This window comes from Taeniopygia guttata, chromosome 7 (genome assembly GCF_048771995.1).
Source record: "Taeniopygia guttata chromosome 7, bTaeGut7.mat, whole genome shotgun sequence".
Taxonomy (NCBI): Eukaryota; Metazoa; Chordata; class Aves; order Passeriformes; family Estrildidae; genus Taeniopygia; species Taeniopygia guttata.
In genome coordinates this window covers 12,724,451-12,744,603 of record NC_133032.1, presented here as the reverse complement: position 1 = coordinate 12,744,603, position 20,153 = coordinate 12,724,451, and the positions used below count along the sequence as shown (strand labels likewise).

General features: G+C 35.9%; 2 protein-coding genes across 22 annotated transcripts in view; one reads left to right on the top strand and one right to left on the bottom strand.

The window, feature by feature from the left end:
* DPP4 (dipeptidyl peptidase 4) overlaps window positions 1–6,112 on the top strand; it is an 82,876-nt gene extending 76,764 nt beyond the window's left edge. Inside the window, exon 27 of one of the 2 annotated variants that reach the window (XR_012056961.1) lies at window positions 5,594–6,112. The gene's annotated coding sequence lies outside the window, so the exon portion shown is untranslated. Of the gene's footprint in view, window positions 1–4,086; window positions 5,035–5,593 lie in introns of those variants that run through there. The other variant, XR_012056960.1, reaches the window with a different exon arrangement.
* The window catches only part of SLC4A10 (solute carrier family 4 member 10), a 184,200-nt gene that overhangs the window by 34,615 nt on the left and 129,432 nt on the right, over window positions 1–20,153 (bottom strand). For 14 of the 20 annotated variants that reach the window (XM_072932145.1, XM_030278354.4, XM_072932136.1 and 11 more), the window contains 7 exons: window positions 9,907–9,998; window positions 6,178–6,335; window positions 4,237–4,324; window positions 3,603–3,749; window positions 2,948–3,048; window positions 1,397–1,571; window positions 1,078–1,211 (listed from right to left, as the gene is read on the bottom strand). In XM_072932145.1, coding sequence (XP_072788246.1) covers window positions 1,078–1,211; window positions 1,397–1,571; window positions 2,948–3,048; window positions 3,603–3,749; window positions 4,237–4,324; window positions 6,178–6,335; window positions 9,907–9,998 — 895 coding nt within the window. The remainder of the gene's footprint in view (window positions 1–1,077; window positions 1,212–1,396; window positions 1,572–2,947; window positions 3,049–3,602; window positions 3,750–4,236; window positions 4,325–6,177; window positions 6,336–9,906; window positions 9,999–20,153) is intronic. The other 6 variants (XM_072932147.1, XM_072932137.1, XM_072932146.1 and 3 more) reach the window with 1 other exon arrangement.

Below are 20,153 nucleotides of genomic sequence, written 5' to 3'. Positions count from 1 at the left end.
ATTACATACTTAATGTGAACAAAAGATCCTATCAAGTCACCTCCTGACCAGAGCTCTTCCCCCAGTTAACAGGACACAAAGAGCTCTATCTCTATTAAAGTAATCACATGAGCAGGTTTGAGAGTAGTCACACATAAAGTGTATAAGGTCTACTCACTCTTTATTCCTTATCCTGCTTTGTGAACAGCCAACACCTGTCAATTTCTTTTTAAGCTGTGAAAGAGTAGCTATAACAACTTTAATCAAAATTCTGTAAGCTTACTGCATATGATAATAGAGCTGCAAACACACCGTGTGACATTACCACAGCAAACTGAAAGGTCTGTCTGAAGGTGCGAGAAAATTTGAGTGCTAAGCAGGGTTTCCTACTTTGTGTTGTGCAGGAGATCCTGGTACAGAAGTCCCTGTCACAGCAGCGAGGCAGAAAAGCAGACTGGATGGCAGAGAAGCATGATAGCTTCCAAATGGAGACATAATTTTTACCCACACTGTGGCAGGGACATGTCAAGTACAGCACATTAGCCTAAACGTGGCTCTTGTGGCATGACACTTCACCCCCTCTCTGTCCAGGTGATGGAATGGCATGGTCTGTATTAGTGACTACTGAAAGAGGGTACCACTTCTGCAAGTGGTACCACTTTCTTGATGAGTACACTTGGTACTCATCAAAAAAGTACTGCATGCACTTTCTTGGTGAGAGGCAACACCCTTCAAGTTAGGGATGAGATAAACCACTGCCTTAAACATATTGTCTCAAGAGTAGAGAATGATAAAATTAAAAAACAAAAAACAACAAAAAATCCCCACAAACACCCTGAAGCTGTCATTCCCTTCAAAACAGCTGAGGGAAGGGGGAAGAAAAGAAGGGAGGAGAGTTGAAAAGCAACAAAAGCCCAAAATTTAAGAAAATTCACCTTTCTGTGTTATGAATTCACACAGAATTTTTAGGCTCTGCAACATGATAAAGACAACAATTTATTTTGTAGTGCATTGCTTAGGATTTCAACTTTGGGATAGCTGTCTCTACTTTTACCTAGCAACAAATGAAGGATGAGGAATATCATGATCTTCACTTACTTGCAAAATTTGAATAAGATCTTCTCAAACACTAAAACTGGTCCTGTGCTGCCAAGTATAGTGAGAGGCTGTCCTCCAAAAAGAGAGTAGGCAATTCCAGTCATGGATGCTCCGAACAGCGATTCTATTGCACTCTGAATGTGATACAGAGAGAAGTGTCCATAAATTTTCAAACAGGTTCTTTTTGCAACGTCTTAGTCCATAGCCTTCTAAACATTGAAACACCAATATATAAAGGTGATTCATGCAACAGTAAGGAAATACTAACCACAAAACTAGGAATATAAGTTTGTTTTAAAAGTTCAGATTTAACACATACTATACGACCTTCAGTTGCTTCTCCCAGCAGACCACCAAATGTGATGACAGGAGACATGCAAGCACAGTAGAGAAACAAAAATGATGCCAGACACTGCAAACTGAGAGCATCCCTGAAGTCACTCCAGAAGAAGGGAGCTTTTCTTTTGATATCTAATATTAATCCTCCAAAAAATCTAAAGAAAACACAGAAGAGCTCAAATTAATTAAGGTAGCACACAGAACTTTCTTCTACAGTATTGCTTCAACCACACTGCAGAGAAGCTATGGGTCCTTGATCAAATGATACATACTCTTATGTTTCACCCTTCATAAAAAGATAAGTTGATAGGAAACCTGTCATTGTCACTTCAACCATGAAATTATTGTGGTTTTAAAACAAATTAATTTCCATGTCTCTTTTATAAATTCTTCAACTAATCATCCAGACACCAAAGTTGTGAACAGTTGCTTGTCCCCATGCACTAAATCAAACTGCCTATTATATAAAATAATTCTTTACATTTGTTTAATCAGAGAGTTCCTATTTGCCCACACATTCATATATAGAACTTCACATTCTTTATTTGACAACCTGTTCCTAAATACACTTGATGATAAAAATGAATATACGCTACCATTTTTCAAGGACAAGAACTGTCATCTTTAGTCATTTACACTGTGTCAAGTATAATCAAATATTTAGGAACAGACGGTCCCTTACAAAATACTATACAGCTAAAGTAAATAACCCCACAATGCTCTTTTCCTCACAGGCACACAATGTATCAGATGCTGCTGAGGTAAAGAAGGTGTAGTGCAACTACCTCCTAAATATTAAAACAATCTTTCAAGCTGTCAATTGGCAGATTCTCTGGTGAGTGAACAACTTCCAGCCAGACTGACCATCACCTCCCCTGCTCCGGTGTACACCAGCACTACAGCTGAATTTTTAGCTTCATGCTAAAGGTAGGAACAATATTTAAATATCAGGAGGCAGCAAAGTAAAAGAAACATCTATATATAACAACTACACTGCATTAAAACAGCCACTGACAGCTGATGCACTTACACCACACCATATTAGATGAGAGAAAACAAGTATTCCTTGGGGAAAATTCTTCATTCTGTATACTGCAGCCACCAGGGTAACCACAGCCTCATGTGGACATATCATGGCTTACTGTGGTAAAAAAAGAAATGCTAGAGCTGCACAACCCAGAAACTTCAACTACAAGACAGCTGAAAGTATTCATAATATGCTGCACAACACTATACCAAGTTCTCCTTCATCCTATGCAAAACCAAGAAACATTAATCAAGTTTAAGAAAGGTCTGGCCTTGTAAATATTAGAGAAAGGAGCTTGCAATAAATACAATGAGAAAACTCAAACCCTCTTGCCCTCTCCTGCTCTGTGCAAACGAGTACGTGTTGTCCTCCTCAGCTACAGGGCACATGCAAATCAGGACAAATGCCTGAAAAAAATCATGCACCAAAACACTTCTGAGAGAACCAGACCCTTGTGATTCCTTTGACCATCACTATGAACAGTTTGAATATGTTTTCACTAACTTTCCAGTGCGTTGCAGTTCTGGTCCAGAGTGTCCCCCAGGATGTTCTGCTTCCCCATGGGCTGCAGTTCCATTTGGAACTCCTGGGATCTTGCGCTTCTCCTACCAGAAGGAAAATATATTTCTCGTGGGTTTTAGTACCGAAATAGGCTCTGAAAGTTAAAAGCTTAAACATAAAAATTTCATTTTAAAATTCATCACCATAACCTCCTCATAAGCTGTAAAGGAGTTCTCTTACCAGTTGAAATTTAAACAACTGATCATGAAAAATCTTGTATCAGAAAACATTTTACAGAGTAACAAGCCTGGATCAATTCCTGCAATAAGCTTAGGACAAAAGCAAATTATCAGGACAAAAGCATGGCTATTTGGAATAATCAAGGATGTTGAAGACCACTTATCCCTGAATCTAGTATCTTTAGATAGAACTGCCTGTATTTACTCAGGAGAGAACTAGTATTGAACTTAACCAAATGTCATTGCTATACTGTATGCTTGTAAGTCAAGGGTTCTTCTAGAGAAAATTAACCCAAAATAAAAAGAGCACTATGCAAAACATAGTGACTCTGCTAAATGCTAAATAAATGAGACTTAAATCTACATAATAAAAATTCATCACAACTCTTAAAAGTGTCTGAATTTTACTCTGTACAAACCTGAGACGGAACATTTTTAGGTGGTTCTATTCGAATTGTTGGGTCCCACTCTCCAGGAGGGAGAACAGTAACCTGATCAAGAAACTCATCAATTCCAGACACCAAGTCATTGCGGTCCTTTGCTTTGTAAGCAACATCATGGAATACCTGTGAAAAATTAAGAAGTGTGTGTGGGAGGAAAGAGAGATGGAAAAAGGAACTCTCTCTAAAATAATGGCCCCACTTCTCTGAAACAGAACACACTTTGTAAAGTTCCCACTGAGCAAACAATCTCAGCTTCAACTGAAAATAACTTTGGGTATATAGTTCTCATAGAAATTCCAGCTGCTACAGAAAAAGATCCTTATGGATGCTAAATATTCTAGAGATTTTGCAGTTTAAACAAAATTAAATCCACTGGAGAGCAACTGTGTAAAATGGAACCTTATTGGTGAAGACATCTTTGCTTATGAATATTGTTTCTCATTTTGTTATCCCCTTACAGCAGCATAATCTGGGCTGTCACAGGATCATGAAACGAGCTAGAATACTTCTTGTCATCACCAGAATGATTAGCCACATTTCATCTGAAGGATTGGAGATTCCCTATTACACCTCTTCAGTCAGTACAAAACTGAACCATGAATAAAAATACCTCATCTGTCATTAGTGTTGCGATTGATCTTCCAATCTCATGGTATTGTTGGCCTTTACCCAGTGGTCCAAGAAGAATAAACAAAAATCTGCAAGTTAAAAGCAGATTTGATAAATCGTAAAGCATAAATGGTTGGAATTAATATAAATATTACAGAACTATTTATCTAAAATGTGCACTAGAAGAATCTCTCAGATAAACACTATATATAATCTCCTTCAAGATCCTCACACATGCATTTAAACATGAAGCTTTGCTTAGAAAAAGAATGTGAAAATAGCTTCCAAAAATATATCATAAGCTTAACAGTCAGTCTTGATTGAGGCTACCAAAACCACCTTACATAACAAACCTTAACTTACATAATAAATGCATGCAATTCTAATCTACATACAGAACACATTAATTCATTTAATTTTGTTAATTCAACAAAATGGTTATGGTTACATAAATTACTGCAATATTGGAGAAGTTAAATTAACCCAAATAAAAATAACTTTTAAATAATTTTTACTCCCATTATGGCTCTGGATAGTCTCTACTTGAGGCTGTAGGCAAGTAAAGCTCTACAAAAGGCAGAGGATTTGTTCAAATGAAATAACTAAAATTCTCAGTTTTGCTAAAATGCAAAAGACACAAAAGACAATATTTTGATGTGTATTGCTGTTTTGGTTTTGTTTGTTTGTTTGTTTTTTGGGGGTTTTTTTGCATACAAATTTTTTGCAGAAACGTTTAATTGTCCTAATTTGTAGCTATTTTTATTTTGACCAAAAATCGATAAATCTGTTATTTTCCTTTTGGTGTTTCTTTTTCTTGTGGGAATCTGGGGCAAATTAAAAGGAAAAGCTTTTTCCAAAGCAAATTCACTCCCTCAATGTTTCTTATACACATGCAAAAACTAGAAAACATCAAAAAAGTAATATCCAAAGTAACTACAAAGTACAGCTCAAAGAAAATGTTTATCTGGTTAGAAGAAAGGATCTGAGTCTCAGCATTGCATTTCATAGCATAACATGGGTGTCATATGTGAGTGTCCTGAGTATCACAAACTGGAATACATTACTGCCTACTGTTGGAACTCTACTTTCACAGAAACTAAAAGAGGGAAGGGGAAAGAAAGACAGAATATGTGTACAAACATATGCATAAATTAATTTTAAAGAGATGGGGGGGGATTCTGCAATAATATTTAAGTCACTGAACACAGATATGGGAGAATCGCTTTGGAGTTTTGATCTGAACTAACCTCAGCAGGACACAATGTAACCACAGATCTATCCCAACGACTTCTACTTGAATACAATGTCTATTTTAGACTTTTTTTTTTAAATTCCTCTTTTTTTTTTTTTTTTTCCAGAATAAAAGTACTCCATCAGAAGAAGTTTCAACTTGGAAAAAAATTAATCTAAAACAAATTTATGGTTAAAAGTCACATTCTGTACCATGCAAAGTAAATTTCTGAAGAAGTAATATTTTTGAAGAATATATTTACAGCATGTTCTCCATCCATTCACTCACTATCCCTAGTCAACCAAATCACACACTTTGCTTTTTTCCTTTTCTCAATTCCATCTTCATTTTTTTTTTTTAGTTCTGTACATAATTATGCAGTATCACACAAGTAGTTTCAGTTCTAGATGAAATATTCTACAAAGCTGAATATTTCACCTTAGTGAAATATTTCATCTGGAGTACTACCAGTTTGTATAGGATAAACTGTGTGTTATAACCTACATTTCTACATCTGTGAAGTACTCAAAACTAGCACGTGTCTGAATATACCCACACATCATTTACAGCAGGAGTGGCAGGCCGAGAGATGTCTTTGTAAAAGAGCAAACCAAATTCCTCACTCAGTAAATGGCAAAGCCGAGGGTCCCATCAGCCTGTCTCCCCACAAGGTACTCAGGAAAACACGAAGCAAAATCAGCCCAACTGTACCTGGTTGGAATTGGAACTTCAGCCAGTCCTGTAAGCAGCACTGCAGGAGACAACCTAACAAAAGCCACCACAGCACGGTCCAGGAACTCGAGTTCACCAACTAAGATGTTTGATGCTTCAGCTCCAGGTGGTATCTTTTTCATGAAGTGTAGGTCAACCTGGGGAAAGTATATTAAATTACAGCCTAAAAGTTACTCACAGGGAATTTTTTTTCCCCTGCTTTGTTGACAGACACTTGCTGATTGCTGCACTATAACTTTGGGTATTTCAGTTATACAGTTCTACTGTTCTTGTCTGTTGAGTATTTTTCCTTAAATAAAAATGTTTCTCTAAACCAAACTAGACAATAATTATTTGACTGATTTTTCTTGGAAACAAAGCATCGCAGAATTAATTTATTAAGAGAACAACTCAAATTCAAAACATTTTAAGAATATCGGACTAATTTCCTAGTAATGCTTTTTATCTATACTCATAAGAGTATGAATAATTAAAATCAATCGTAACAGTATAAGAAATTAAGACAGCTTATTTTTCCATAATTAACAATTCTGGAAATCAGTAATTTGTAGTTCATAGTTGTTGAGTTATTATCTCACTGAGAAGAACACTAGATTCCAGTACACACAATTTTCCTGTTTTTTCTCTGAGATGCATTTTTGTTTTCAGATTTAATGGAAGAGAGTTGCCCTACTGCTGAAAGTAACAGAAAATAAGCTATTATGAGCATTGACAGTCTCAAGAGCAAATGGAAAGAACAAAGCAGAAGAAAACTCTGGAATTTTAGGCAGCGATGTGGACTTTTGCAGGTTGATAAACAGAGACACAGTTTCATCAGGACATTGCTATTATAGGCTCAAGGTATTTGTGTAGGATTGTATGACTCTAGGCTTTACTCTGTAACAAAGATTGACATGGAGTAATAAAGTATATAATGTATGTCTGATTTAATTATGCACCAGTATTGTCTACATTTCAAAATGCATGAATTTTGTCATTTGCTTTCCTTTTATTAATCTAAACACAACAACAGCAACCAAATCCAATATAAACTGTTAAAGTGGACCATTTTAATGTCTATCTTACAGCCATCTGTCAGTACTAGTTTGCATAGTTTTTGGTAATATTTAGAAAATTGTTTTCTTGCAAATGGCTCTGGCACTAAATCAGAATTCAGATATAACACAGTTGCCTGTGTAATGAATCTTGGTTTGCTGAGATCACAAAGAGATATCTAATGCTTCCCTAAGAGACTAAATATCTCACTAAGTTAGGCAAGAACCAGAACAACCTGGAAGGTTGGAGACCAAGTACTTTTCAAGGTAAATTGAGAAAGTGAGGTAAATTCTATTCCCCATTCAAATCACAAAATAACTCTTTCGGATTAAATGCATAACTAAGGTTCAACTGGCATTCAGAACCAGTCAGTTGCTTCATATGGTATTTGAAAGACCAAACTGTATCAGTGTGGGCAGGGGTTTGTCTCAGAAATACAGAGCACAGGAATGTTGCTGTGAGAAGGGATTTGGGTACAGCCTCTTTATACATTTTGTGTCTCAGGGCAATTAATGTTCCCTTCAGTCTTTGGCATAAAAGGTAGAAGTGAGCCAGCTGAAGCTCTTAAACCACTACCCCCATTCTGCTCAGACAAGGGGTAAAGTGGTGCTGTGACAAATCACCTCCACATCAACCTGAGAACACCCAGTCCTGGTGGTGGCAGCAGAGGAAGAGGAGTGACACATTTACAGCACAAACCATCTCTCTATGCTACTGAAGTAATACTCAAGACAGCCTTTAGTGCCTGTCTCACATTTTTCATAGATAGGTACCAATACAATCAACACAGTCTCAATGCTGTATCCAGATTAAGTCAGCTTTTTGAATCAACTCCAAATTTGGAATATTAGATGTAGCCCAAGGGAGACAGATTAGCAAGGAGAGAATATGTAGGGTAGTCAAAGGTGCTTTTTTTGTAGAAGATAAATGAATTTAATATCTGGAACAAAATTAGAGCAAGAAATCACAATACTCAAGAGAAAATTAGTGTACTGCTCTACTTTCCTCTCAATCTGTGCATATAATTCCAATTATAACCATTGGGAGTTATTGCAATAGCATGTTTCAAGGGGAAACGGCACTTTTGCATCTTCAAAAGGATAAATGGATCTATTTAAAGTCAGTCAAAAAGAAAGGTATTAGATTACAATCCTTTACTGTTATTTCATTCCTCCTAACAAAAGTTGATCCTTTCATATGCCTGACATCCTTGTTGGTATCCATCACTGTTGAGGTTAGAAAAAGATGAAATGTTGATTTATTCCAGCTAGTTTAAATGGGAATAGCTCTTTTGATCAGCAAAGCTTCAGCACTACAAAAATAATGAGTGAAGGATCAAATGATACAGCTTCTATTCTTGCTTAATACAAATAGAATTGCAGTTAGACAACTGCCTGGGATTTGGATCCTACAGCACTCAAAGCAACTGGAGAAACATTCAAGAAAAGGACTACTGAAACTTAAGTAATTCCCTTCACTTCTGCATAGCTTAATTTTGAATAGATAATTTTATTCATATTTTATATCCTTTATGAATTTTACATCTTGATATTAGAACACTTGCAAAAACAATTAGTTTTACTTAAGACTTTACTTTTTAAAGCATTATAATTTTAGTTTGAGGTATGTTTAAAGGATTAATTTTAAATTTTTAACAACCTGCCACTGTTTATAGATGCACTTGCAGCCTCTGTAGAAATGTGCTTCATAATACATTCCCAGCCAGCCTCCTTTTTTCTCATTGTCATCAAAAGAAAGCTCTGTTTCCCCTCTTATTTCAGCCATAGACAATTCATAGTCTGGAATGTTCAGTCAGAAATTCAAATGATGCAAATAGCTACTGCTGCTAGGAAATAAGTCTGGCACCAGATGGAGCAATCACATAACTCTACTTTTAGCTCAGCTGCACTAACATTAAAATTCAACAGACTCAAAGTGCTGTTCTTCAGAATTTTGGTTTGAATCACCTTTCTTCACTTACTCAACCTTTGTTGCACTAATGTGTCAGCTGAAGTCATATATCCCTGTCAGGCCTGTCATCTGTATCCATTGTGACTGTCTTAGGTACACACAGACTTCTTACACAAATTAGGATTCTCCTTCACATTAAAGCTGGAAAGCTGCTTGCTTTTCTTTGCTATCTAACATTGAACTGTCATTGCAATCTCCACTACTGAGCAGTTAACATCTTTTGTAAAGTGTACTGAAAGATCTTGGCTTGCAGAAGAATTAAGTTATAGGTTTACAGAAACACATTCTGTTTGAGACATCTGGAATCCACGAGTTCAGGTTAAAAAAAGCATCATTTGCATTCATGCATCACTTCTACAGAAAGTAAAAATCTGAGGTAAATGTGAATTATAGGAATTTGAAATTATTTTTCTACTTAGAAAATTTTCTGTTAACTTGTAAAATTTCCCCTACAAATACACACCTATGACATTAAATTTATCTGTACTCCTAAACTCTGTTTTCCTCTTACATATAATTTAGAAAGAAAATGCAAGATTCTGTTTTATCATACAGAAACTGCACTGCAGTGCACACAAAAATTCAACGCTAAAGTAAAATCTACGTTACTGACTTCTCCTGACTCACATGGATTCATTTTACTTAATTTTAAATATCTATTTGATAGTCAGGAAGCTGTCTTCACCATCAGTGAACACTTACCTTGCTGAAGTCAACAGTGCTGTTTTCTCTGCTCACATCATTTTTGTTTTCAATACAGGCTGGAGTAGCCTGTGGGGAAACAACCTGACCTGCTAAAAAAAGTATCATTATTACAGAATACTAACAGTTCTATAAATAAAGCAACATCCAGTGACACAATTATAAGAGCTCTACATACATTTCATATCATAGATATATGATCCACCCAGACATGTCATTTGAATTAAAAACTTATTTAGAATAGCAAATTCTCAAAAGACAGAACATTCATCATGTGCAGTTAGGAACATGACAAGGCAATTTAGAAAATATAAAATATACTGTTAGATATTAGAAGACAAAATTTCTATACCAATCAAAGCATACAATTCTAAAGATATACATTTGGGGACAGTCCTGCCTTCACATAGTTTTTGTAAATAATTTGAGGAGCTGCCAATTTTGGGTAATATCTGTCTACAAAAGTAATCCTCATTGACTTAAATAGGATTGCAAATTTTTACAAAGTTACTCATGTGTATAAGTATGTCATGATTATAAAAACTACAAAACACAACGTAAAAGTGAACTGGTATAAAAACAAATATATTGTAAAAATAACTGATTTATAAGCTCAGTATTGAAAAATGTGATTACAGACATGAATAAAACAAATGTTTCAGTACACACATTTTCAAAAAAATTCCAGTGAGGATTTAGTAAAATATTTTAAAGACATTTTAAAAACATCTCAAGATGAGAAATGTTTAAATACACCTCAGTCTTGTGGAAACAAAGAACAAGTCTTTTAACAAACAGAATTTTGCCAACAAAAGCTCAAAAAGAAAAAATGAAGTCAAGTAACAAGTTTATGTCATATAAAGCATATTTTTACTTAAAGCCAGCATTCCCCCAGCACATGGCCAGAGCCCACCGTGCATACTGTGTGGGGCTGGTACAATGGCACAAACTCCACAGGGCACAAACCCCACAGGGGCACTGGCCATGCCCTGCCTGCCTTCACTATTTCTCCCTCTCTGGCATGTCAGAAGCCACACACAGCTCCGAACACCACAATAAAGTACAAGAGAAAGTACCAAAATATGAGCCAGCTATCTCTTACTGCCCTAACACATACCCAGGAATAACTACGGAGTCCAACTGGCCCAGAGTCAGCATCTCGTGCCCAGCATATATTTGTTTCCATAGCGAATAAAGTCTCTCATATGACTGAGAAATGATGATGTGAAAACATTGGTTCTGGTGAAAATCAACCTAAACTTGCACAGTAACAAAGACCATATGTTCATGATATTTGAAGCTGAAGACAGTCAGGAAGTCCTAAGCTAGGCACATTGTCTGGGCAATTCCAGGAGCCACAGCCTGCCCCTCACCCTGCTGGGACTCACACCTGCAGCCCAGGCACGTCCCCATCCACAGCCTGCACTGAGCACTTGCAGGATCCAGCCTGAACAGGACCAGACACTCGCAAGAGCACCTCAGCCACTGCCAAAATGCTGAAGTATCCAGTTTCTGTCACAGCTGAGCAATACAGGAACCCTAAGTCTGGTCATGAATTCCCAGCTGAAACACTTGCTCAAGGAAAATGCTGGTTTTCATGAAAATCAACATGTCATTTGCCACCAGACAAATCTTCCATGACACAAAACAGGCTTTAGACTCATGTGTGCATCCTGGCAGCACAGACAGAGATATTGCACCTTGATTAGGTAGTACATTAAAAGAATGCTTAAAAATATATTTCTAGAAATCCTATCTTTACACGGCAAGTATTTCCATTTTTCTCTCTGATTCAGGGCAAGGACAGATCAAAATAAGAATAGAAATCAGGGCTTTTGTTCAGCTCTACAGTGAAATAAACAGAGAATGACAAGCAGACATGACAAGCATGTAAATCTAAGCAAGCAGAATACAAATAAAGTCAGGCTTCAAATTTACATGTGACAAAAATAAAGGATTGATTTTAGAAACACACATATTAATGTAAATTACAGGAATTAATATAAAAAGAGGCTACTAATTCCTATATGTCACAGAAGAAAACTTTTGCAAAACAGAACCCAGAAATTATTACATATGCAAGGTATTTACAAACAGTCATTATTCAATTTGTCGGTTTTAATTAGAACTGAAAGAAAAATGGAGTTCCATCATTGTTACACCATCTTTACCATTTACACCATGTATTCCAGTGCACTACTTCACACTGTAATTCTTTTTCTGTATTGTTTACTTAGCAGTCCTCGAATTATTTTCACAGGAATCATCCTGTAGTATTACAGGTATTAAAATCATTAATATAAAAATTATTAAAAATTTATGTTCTATTTTGGGTATTTTATTAATGTGACAAAAATAACCCTTCTACTTATGCAAATAGAGAAAGTTTCTGTCTTAACTTACTCCCAAAAAATTAAAATCTAGTAATATAAAACCTGCTGACTCTTCATCTTTTCCTTTTAAACACTTCTCTATACTGTGGATGTATAAAAAGTGAAATAGTTGTAATAATTACTCATACTAATATACATATTACATTAGAAAGATGCTACAGGAAAGTAACAGAAATAGTAGTTCATCATCTTTCTCTTGCTAATTAGGCATTTGCACTTTTTTTTTTCTGGACCCAAAAATTCAAGAAAATGAGACCAGAAATATCTGCCAGAGAAAAATATATTGACCAACAAAGGAGTCAAAGCATGGACCCCCTGTTTAAATACTGAAGTTTTAACATCATAATTGGAGGTGTCAAAAGCAATCAGCACAACAGCCCAGAGGACTTTTAAACCTTGTGTCCACTTTGCTTTTAGGAGAAAAATATGTAAAGATATACATATAAGGGATAAAAAGCCACCACCAGTAAGTATGTGAAGTTTTTAAGAATAGCATATGTTCTTTTTCTGTGCCAACAGAAGACCTCAAACTTTGATTTACCCATATGCTGGAGTAATCTGAAAGAACACAAGTTTTACCTTGAGGCAGAAAGACATGTTTAAATAGATCTACAACTTCGGACAGCTTTCTGGAGCATGGAACAACAAGTTTGCATTTTTTACTTTTTTACTGTATTAAGTAACAAGCAAAGATACATGGTAGAGACAACAGGTAATCTCTTTTCACAAAAAAAAAAACAACAACAACAACAAAAAAAAAAAACCAAACAAAAAAACCTCAAAGTAACACCAAACCCAAGGCAGATTTTAAACATTTGTCATGGTTGTTTTTTTGTTTTGTTTTGGTTTTTTTTTTCTTTTTTTGAGCTGAAATTATGAGGTTTAGGCTGCTACAAATGGTGAAGGCATAAGCTATCAACTCCCTACAAGAGGCAATAAGAGCAGCAACAGTCTCACCATTCCACGCTCTCCTGTTCTCTCCTCAGCAGCTCCATTTCAGCACTCCAAGCAAAATGGTTATTTACACATTGTATGGGGTAAATACAGAATCTTATTCTTCAAGAGTGCAATGTAATACTTTTACTCACTAGACAGCTGAAGCCTCAATTTATCCTCCAGGCCACCTACATAAAGCATGTGAAAAGCTGCATTCTTCAAGAATGCATCAGAGCCACTCACACAGTTTTAGGAATTAAATGCATAATGTGGCACAATTGAAATATCCAGGGTACATAGAAAGGAACTTAATACATAACAAATAAAACCATATAATTGGTGTAACAACTTTCCTATGTAATAAAAAGCAAATATCAGCACAGTCTTAAACCTTTGTTTTAAAAAATTGGCAGTATCTCTAAAAAAGTATCTTTTTTAGATAATGTGAAATTGCCAGAGCTTTGAGTAGGGCAAGAATTCACACAAATATCACTCTTTCATGCAAAGTCAAGCCACTAATAAATCAAAATACAGTCCACATTTGTTACAGAAACAGAAGTTTGCATTTGCAGATACAATTTGCCATTTTTGAGACAGTCAGTCCTGGCAAAATAAAAAAAAAAATAATCCCAGTAAATTAATGTCACATGTAACATATTCTTCCTCCCTAAAATGTAGAACTGAAGACATTTAACTATGTGCATTGTGGTTGTTCAAAATCCAAGATGCCTCTGGAACATCAATGACAAAAACGCAGAACAACGTAGTCAGACACAAATCACAGTTAATGGAAACAAACTGGATGCAACCAACACATCAAAGGAAAGTAAACCAGAAAAGAAGTTGCTTATTTTTCTAAACCATACATATTAGTTCCCATTCAGAAAAAAAAAAATCCTCATTTTCAAACTTCTTCAATCTTCAGACTTTTCACTGCAACTAGTCACCAATTGTCCAAATCTAAATGAACAACACTGTCCAATTCAAAGATTGAAAAACAATATGTTTTCTTCAGTATATGATAAAATTCTTATATAACAGAGCATTGACAGCATCTCTGCAGGCTGAATTGCATGTGTGCATTGATGAACAACTTTTTTAATCGGTGGGGAATCATGTCACTCCTGTTGCACCTCTATAACTACAGGGAGATTTGGTGTTCACTAATGATATAAAAATTTAAGAGGATGAGAAAGAAGCCACTTTAGCTGTTTTTCTAATGCTAGGCCTGAATATCTCAAGCATAATTCACATGAAGTCGTGCAGTCTAAACAAAAATGCTGTGATTTGCAGTTTTATAAATTGATGCAAGAAAATGAACTTAATAAAGAAATGGCACTGTCCCCCCACCAAAACAACAAATTCCACACAAACTTCTCTTCAGTGTGCTACAGCTGTGGACAAAGGCCTGAGGTATCTTTTTAAATCACTATAGCAAGAAGTTGCATGCTGACAGGAAATTGATATGAAGATATGGGTGTACATTTGCAATGATCTGAAGCCCAAGCAAGAATAGGTATTTATACTACCTCTGAACCTTCAGGGAGTTTACAGAACCCAAAGGATAGGAGATGAGGAAGGTACAGAGATGAGATGAGCCTGTTAGAGACAGATACAACAAAGACAGAGCAAATAAAGAAATACAAAGATGAATGATACAGTTTTATACATACAGATTACACATTTTATCATGGGTACAAGGAAATGTAGAGAAAGAAAGAATAAATATCAGATGAAAATGTTCATAAATACAAGTTATATTTTAGTAGTATAAAAACCTGTGGAAATTATAACCGGATTAAAATATATTCATGTGAGAAGAATCTAAAACATGAAATACTGCACTGGCAACCTAAAGGCTGAATTAACTATTATTGAGCTTGTCTTCTCTTCAAGGTAAGCTGAAGCAATTCCCCTAATCCAGACCCAATACTTCAGAAAACTTGAGAGCATATCAACGGCATTAGTTGTGATTTACTCACAAAATGAAAGTGCATGGTCATATATTTAGGAATACCTCCCCACCCTCTTCATGGGGCTCCAGGTCATGTCCAGGTTTCTCCACGTGACAGTATTGACATGGGATGTTCACATTCCGTAAGCCCACTCCAAGCTTTGACATAAATCCTTGAACTGATCTTTAGAAAAGATTGGGAAACTGAAGAAGGTAACTACCATAACATAACTGAGAATTTTGATTTTCCAGAATACTGAAGGATGCTATCCTAAATTAGGACAAGCATAGGCTCCAATACCTCTGCTTGTGCTCATACTGCCACAAAAGAATGAATTCCAAACCAGCCCATCATACTAACTGAAATAACTTGGAAAAGGGTTAAAAAGAGAATATGTCAAAATGAACAGCTTCAGCAGCTCATGCTATGAACTCCGGAGATCCCAAATTTAATATGCCATGCTTCCTTCAAGCTCCATGGAATGCAAATAAATGTCTGCTTGGAATTTCAGGATTTCTCAGAATCAGACATGGTGTGTCGTGCAACCCAAGTTTTACACTAATAATGTGCCTGCTCTGATGGCAAGGGAAAAGAAGCTCTTATAAATGGCATAAGTATGGAACAGAAAACAGGCATAAGATCATGTTATTGATGGTAAAGAACACTTCAGCAAGGTGCATGAAAATAAAAGTAACTTAGTCTGCCATACTCCTCTCCTGAGTTCCTTCCTCTTGGGCTTTAACCAGTATAAGGTCTGTTAGATATCATTATAAATATTTTTTGATTATTTTTATAAATGTATAAATGAATAAAACATACACACCCCTAGACTAAAAGTGAAACAGCCAGTCAAAACCTTTAAAGTTTATATGATGAAAACTTCTTTTCCTAACTACATTTTCACAGAATCAGTTATTTTTTCACACCATAGGTGCTTAAACTCTGAATTTCAGAACCCCGTCTATAAAAGGGGAGAGGCTTATGAAATTATTTTAGCATTCCTCTAAAACAGAGAGGTGTCATATATTTGCAGTTGACTTTGGATTTTTAGGCCATGCCATAGGAATTTACAAACACAGCTCTGAGCTATCAGAGTGTGAAACCTACTCATCTCAATGAAAATAGGTGAAATCACTTTATAAAGCAAACTTTCTAAAGATGATGTACCAATGGAAAAAAAAAGAATCATATTTTACCTTTTATAGTATTTATGCTAAAATCACTTGCTACTCTCTGTTTTGGGTATTTGGTGTCAAATTAGCCCATTAAAAAAAAGTCTTTTTTTTCTGCTCTTATGCCAAATTTGACTGTCGTTTTTTATTGGAACATCAAAAGCAGGCTTTTAATTCTCACAGTTTTGATGCCTAATGAAAAGTGAAAGTTAAACACAGCATGGCAGCATTAAAAATGCATGGTAAATCCATAGCACCCTGACATCTTAGCCCTGCAGAGGATGTGAAAAAAAGCCATTGTAAACAAAAGATAATACTACTAAATACAAAGCAAATTAATTAGATGGTCTGACAGATTCATAAACAAAGAAAAATGGAGGGAGAACATATGTACAACTGTCTTCCAGCAAAGATATCACAATGGCCTGTCAGTAGTGCTGCCATATATTGAATTAATTTATGTACTCATTTTAAGACTTTGCTCCTGAACATCTGAAAATTGACACATTGATAAGCTATTGTCAAGAACTTGAACAAAGAAGGGAGTTTGAATCCTCAGCTGTACCACATAACCCACAGATCAGGGACTTCGGGCTCTGAATCACCTTTTTTACAATCAACAGACTGCTAAGGATTGTTTCCAGCTCAACTGTCTAACACTAACCCCAAATTTAACCAAAGAGACAACTTCCTTTTGTGCAGAAAAAGTGTCCAAGTTCCCATGTCTCATTTCGGTGGGAACAAACAAGTGTCCCTTGCAAAGCTCCTGGCACGTGCTCTTTATGAGAACTCCTGTCTCTGCTGGGCTGTAAATTCACCAGCAGCACCCAAGAGGATTTGTTTCTCTCCCCGCAGCCTGGAATGAAGCTTGTCATCCAGAAAGAAAAGCAACAGTATTTTTATGCCTCCTTTTTATTAAAAGGAGAAAAAAATACTGATGGCAATATTAGAAACATTTTATCTTCATACATTCTAGACAATGTTTATGGACAAATGGGATTAAGCAGATTAAAATGATGCCTTAAATGCATTTTACCAGTTTGTTCTCAGGAAACAAGATGTGTCTTACACCACAGTCCTGGACAATAATATAAGTTGTTTAAATACCTTAGTTTTTCTTATTTTACACTTACTCAGATTTTGGTTTTACATTAATCAAACTTTTATTTTAACAATACATTTTTATATTACTATGAGTAGCTTGTACAGACAGTCCATGGCAATCTAAAAAGAAACATACAGCAGAGTGAGCATAACACTGTAGCTGAACTCCAGCCTTTGGGAGGCACTGGCAGAGAAAATGATCAGAAAACTCACTGCTACTCCTGGTCAAGCTTCTAAGAACAGCAGAGTTCCTGACAGCTGAGCATTTCAGCGCAGATTCCTGCATAATTTACACACCATCTACACTTGCAAGTTACATAGGGTGAGGAAATAACTAAGAGTATGCCAGAAGAGGCACAGTTAGTGGATCTGAAACTAGGCAGCTCTCCAGAATTCTCTTTTCCCACTTCTTAAATCCTGGAGTACTCAGGCAATAGCTGCCACTCAGAACCCTGAGCTGCTTATTTGTAATTGTCTTGAAAATGGAAAAAAATCTAGTTCATTTTAGAACAAAAAATTTAGACTAGATTTTCATTTTCTAAAGCTAATACTAATTTCAAAGCAATTCAGGCAATAAAATAAGATTCAGACATTTTAATGTAACAGGGCAATGGATGATAAGAGAAAAACCTCCAACAAACAAATCCTCCTTGTTTAATCACAGGGCCATCATCAATTTTGAGGCAGTCAATGCAGGAGACTGCCAAACGTACAATAGCACTTAAAGGACGCAAGTAGAACAATGCCTCAAATTGATTAAAAAACATGTTATCCAAAAAGTTCATGCTTAGGACTTGTCACTGTAATTTAGATAGAAATCTGATATATTTTCATATAAGCTTCCTGAAAATTATTGAATCTCTATAGGTTATTCTATTTTTTACATATATATAATTTCTATTATGTCTATTGGTATATTTAATTTAAATTAACACATTAAAAGTGACTACAATTTTTTTTTTAAGAGGTCAGAGCACTCTGAGACATTTCCACACAAGCATTTTTTCATCTTGCAAAATAGAGACAGACAAATGAAAAACTGTAATATGTCTCCTTACTTAAGAGAATCACTTAATCACTGAGTTTATAAAATTAGTGTGTTTGTTATGGACTTAGATGGTATCCTGATGAGAATTTATTTTTGGGGGGAATTTAGGAAGAGCTAGGAAGTTTGCCAGAAGAAACTTAGGCAAATGCAAGATGTTTCTGGAGTGAATTACTGCATTAGTTCCACTAACAGACACAGAAAGTTACCAAAATTGAGCTCTTGATAATTTCACAGCTTGCCAGAAAGTTCTTCTTAAAGCAACTAATGGCTATTTATTACATAAGATCTAGCACAAAAAGCTTAATGGAATGCAAGCTGCCATCTTACATCCTGTGGAAATTAAGTGCAGGATCATTATATCACTAACTTTCTCTAGTGTCTCCTGAGTATTTGTTTAAAGTCATCAGCAAAAGCTGTATAAATCAACAAGAAAGTTGCCTTAAAAAGGATGGACAATCATCCTACTTACATTTACTCTTGTGCATCCGTATGCATGATCACACACTTCTTAGTAAATATTATTTTTTTCCTTACTCTTACAATGACACTTTGCCACAATTAAGGCTTCTATTTAATATCCTCATCAGATGAAATTATATCTTGCCTTTTAGGTCTAGAATCTTCCCCAGGGAAGCAACTATATTTAGATCTCTTAAAACTTTATATGGCAATGATTGAAAAAAACCTTCTTCCTTGAAATCAAGTTAACAATTATTATATATAAGCAGCCCAATCTTTCCAGATCAGCTAAATAACTGCTCTTTGCCTTCTGTCCTATGCCTCAGAGCACACAAATGCCTCTTGCAATCCTGACCTTTCCCTGTGCTATGGCTGTTTCTTCACTCCCCACTTCCCAAGGTGATAGGAGAGCTCAGTAGAACTCTGAAACAGAGTGACAGCAGAAGGGACCAGGATTTGACTACAGTTGATCTCTGGAACAAGAGGTAACTGAAAAATATTTGCAAAATTTGGCTGTCAATTTCATAACCCAAACCTTTGTTTATGCAAATAAGGAAGGGGCAATAAGAAATTATCTTTCATTATGATGACCTGCACAGCAATAGACCTTGTAAGGTCTTCTGTAAAAGCAAGGGAAAAAAAAAAAAGTTATGCCAACATTTTACTTTAGAACCATTCTGCAAACATTTCTCATTAGCATTATCCTGATTTTCCCAAAAGGGATTTTTTGAAAGAACAAGGTACAGCTTTTGTGACAACTCTCCAACAGTGTTATCTTGAAATGCTTGCCTCATTTTTCAACCCCTCAAACTCACCTATAAAATATGAAGCAGCAGTTGAACTCTAGCTAATGCATAAGCTGTTTCAACAATCCACTACATTTTAAATAAATAGGTCCTGGATAGTCAACAGAAGTCAAAAATAGTCCTACCACATTCCTGGCACTGCTGGAGCCTGTCCACAGCTCAGGACAACCCTGTGCAAAGATGCTCAAGCTCAGTCTGAGGAATTGCACAGGACACCTAAAGCTGCGCTGGAAATAACACGCCATGCCAGTTACCCAGGATATCCAGCACAGCTTCCAACACCACAGCAAGTTCCCCTGAATAGCTCTGCCCAGCCCTGAGCTGTGAAAGGTAGCCAGATTTCAAATTTGAGCAGGTATATTTCTGAATTCATA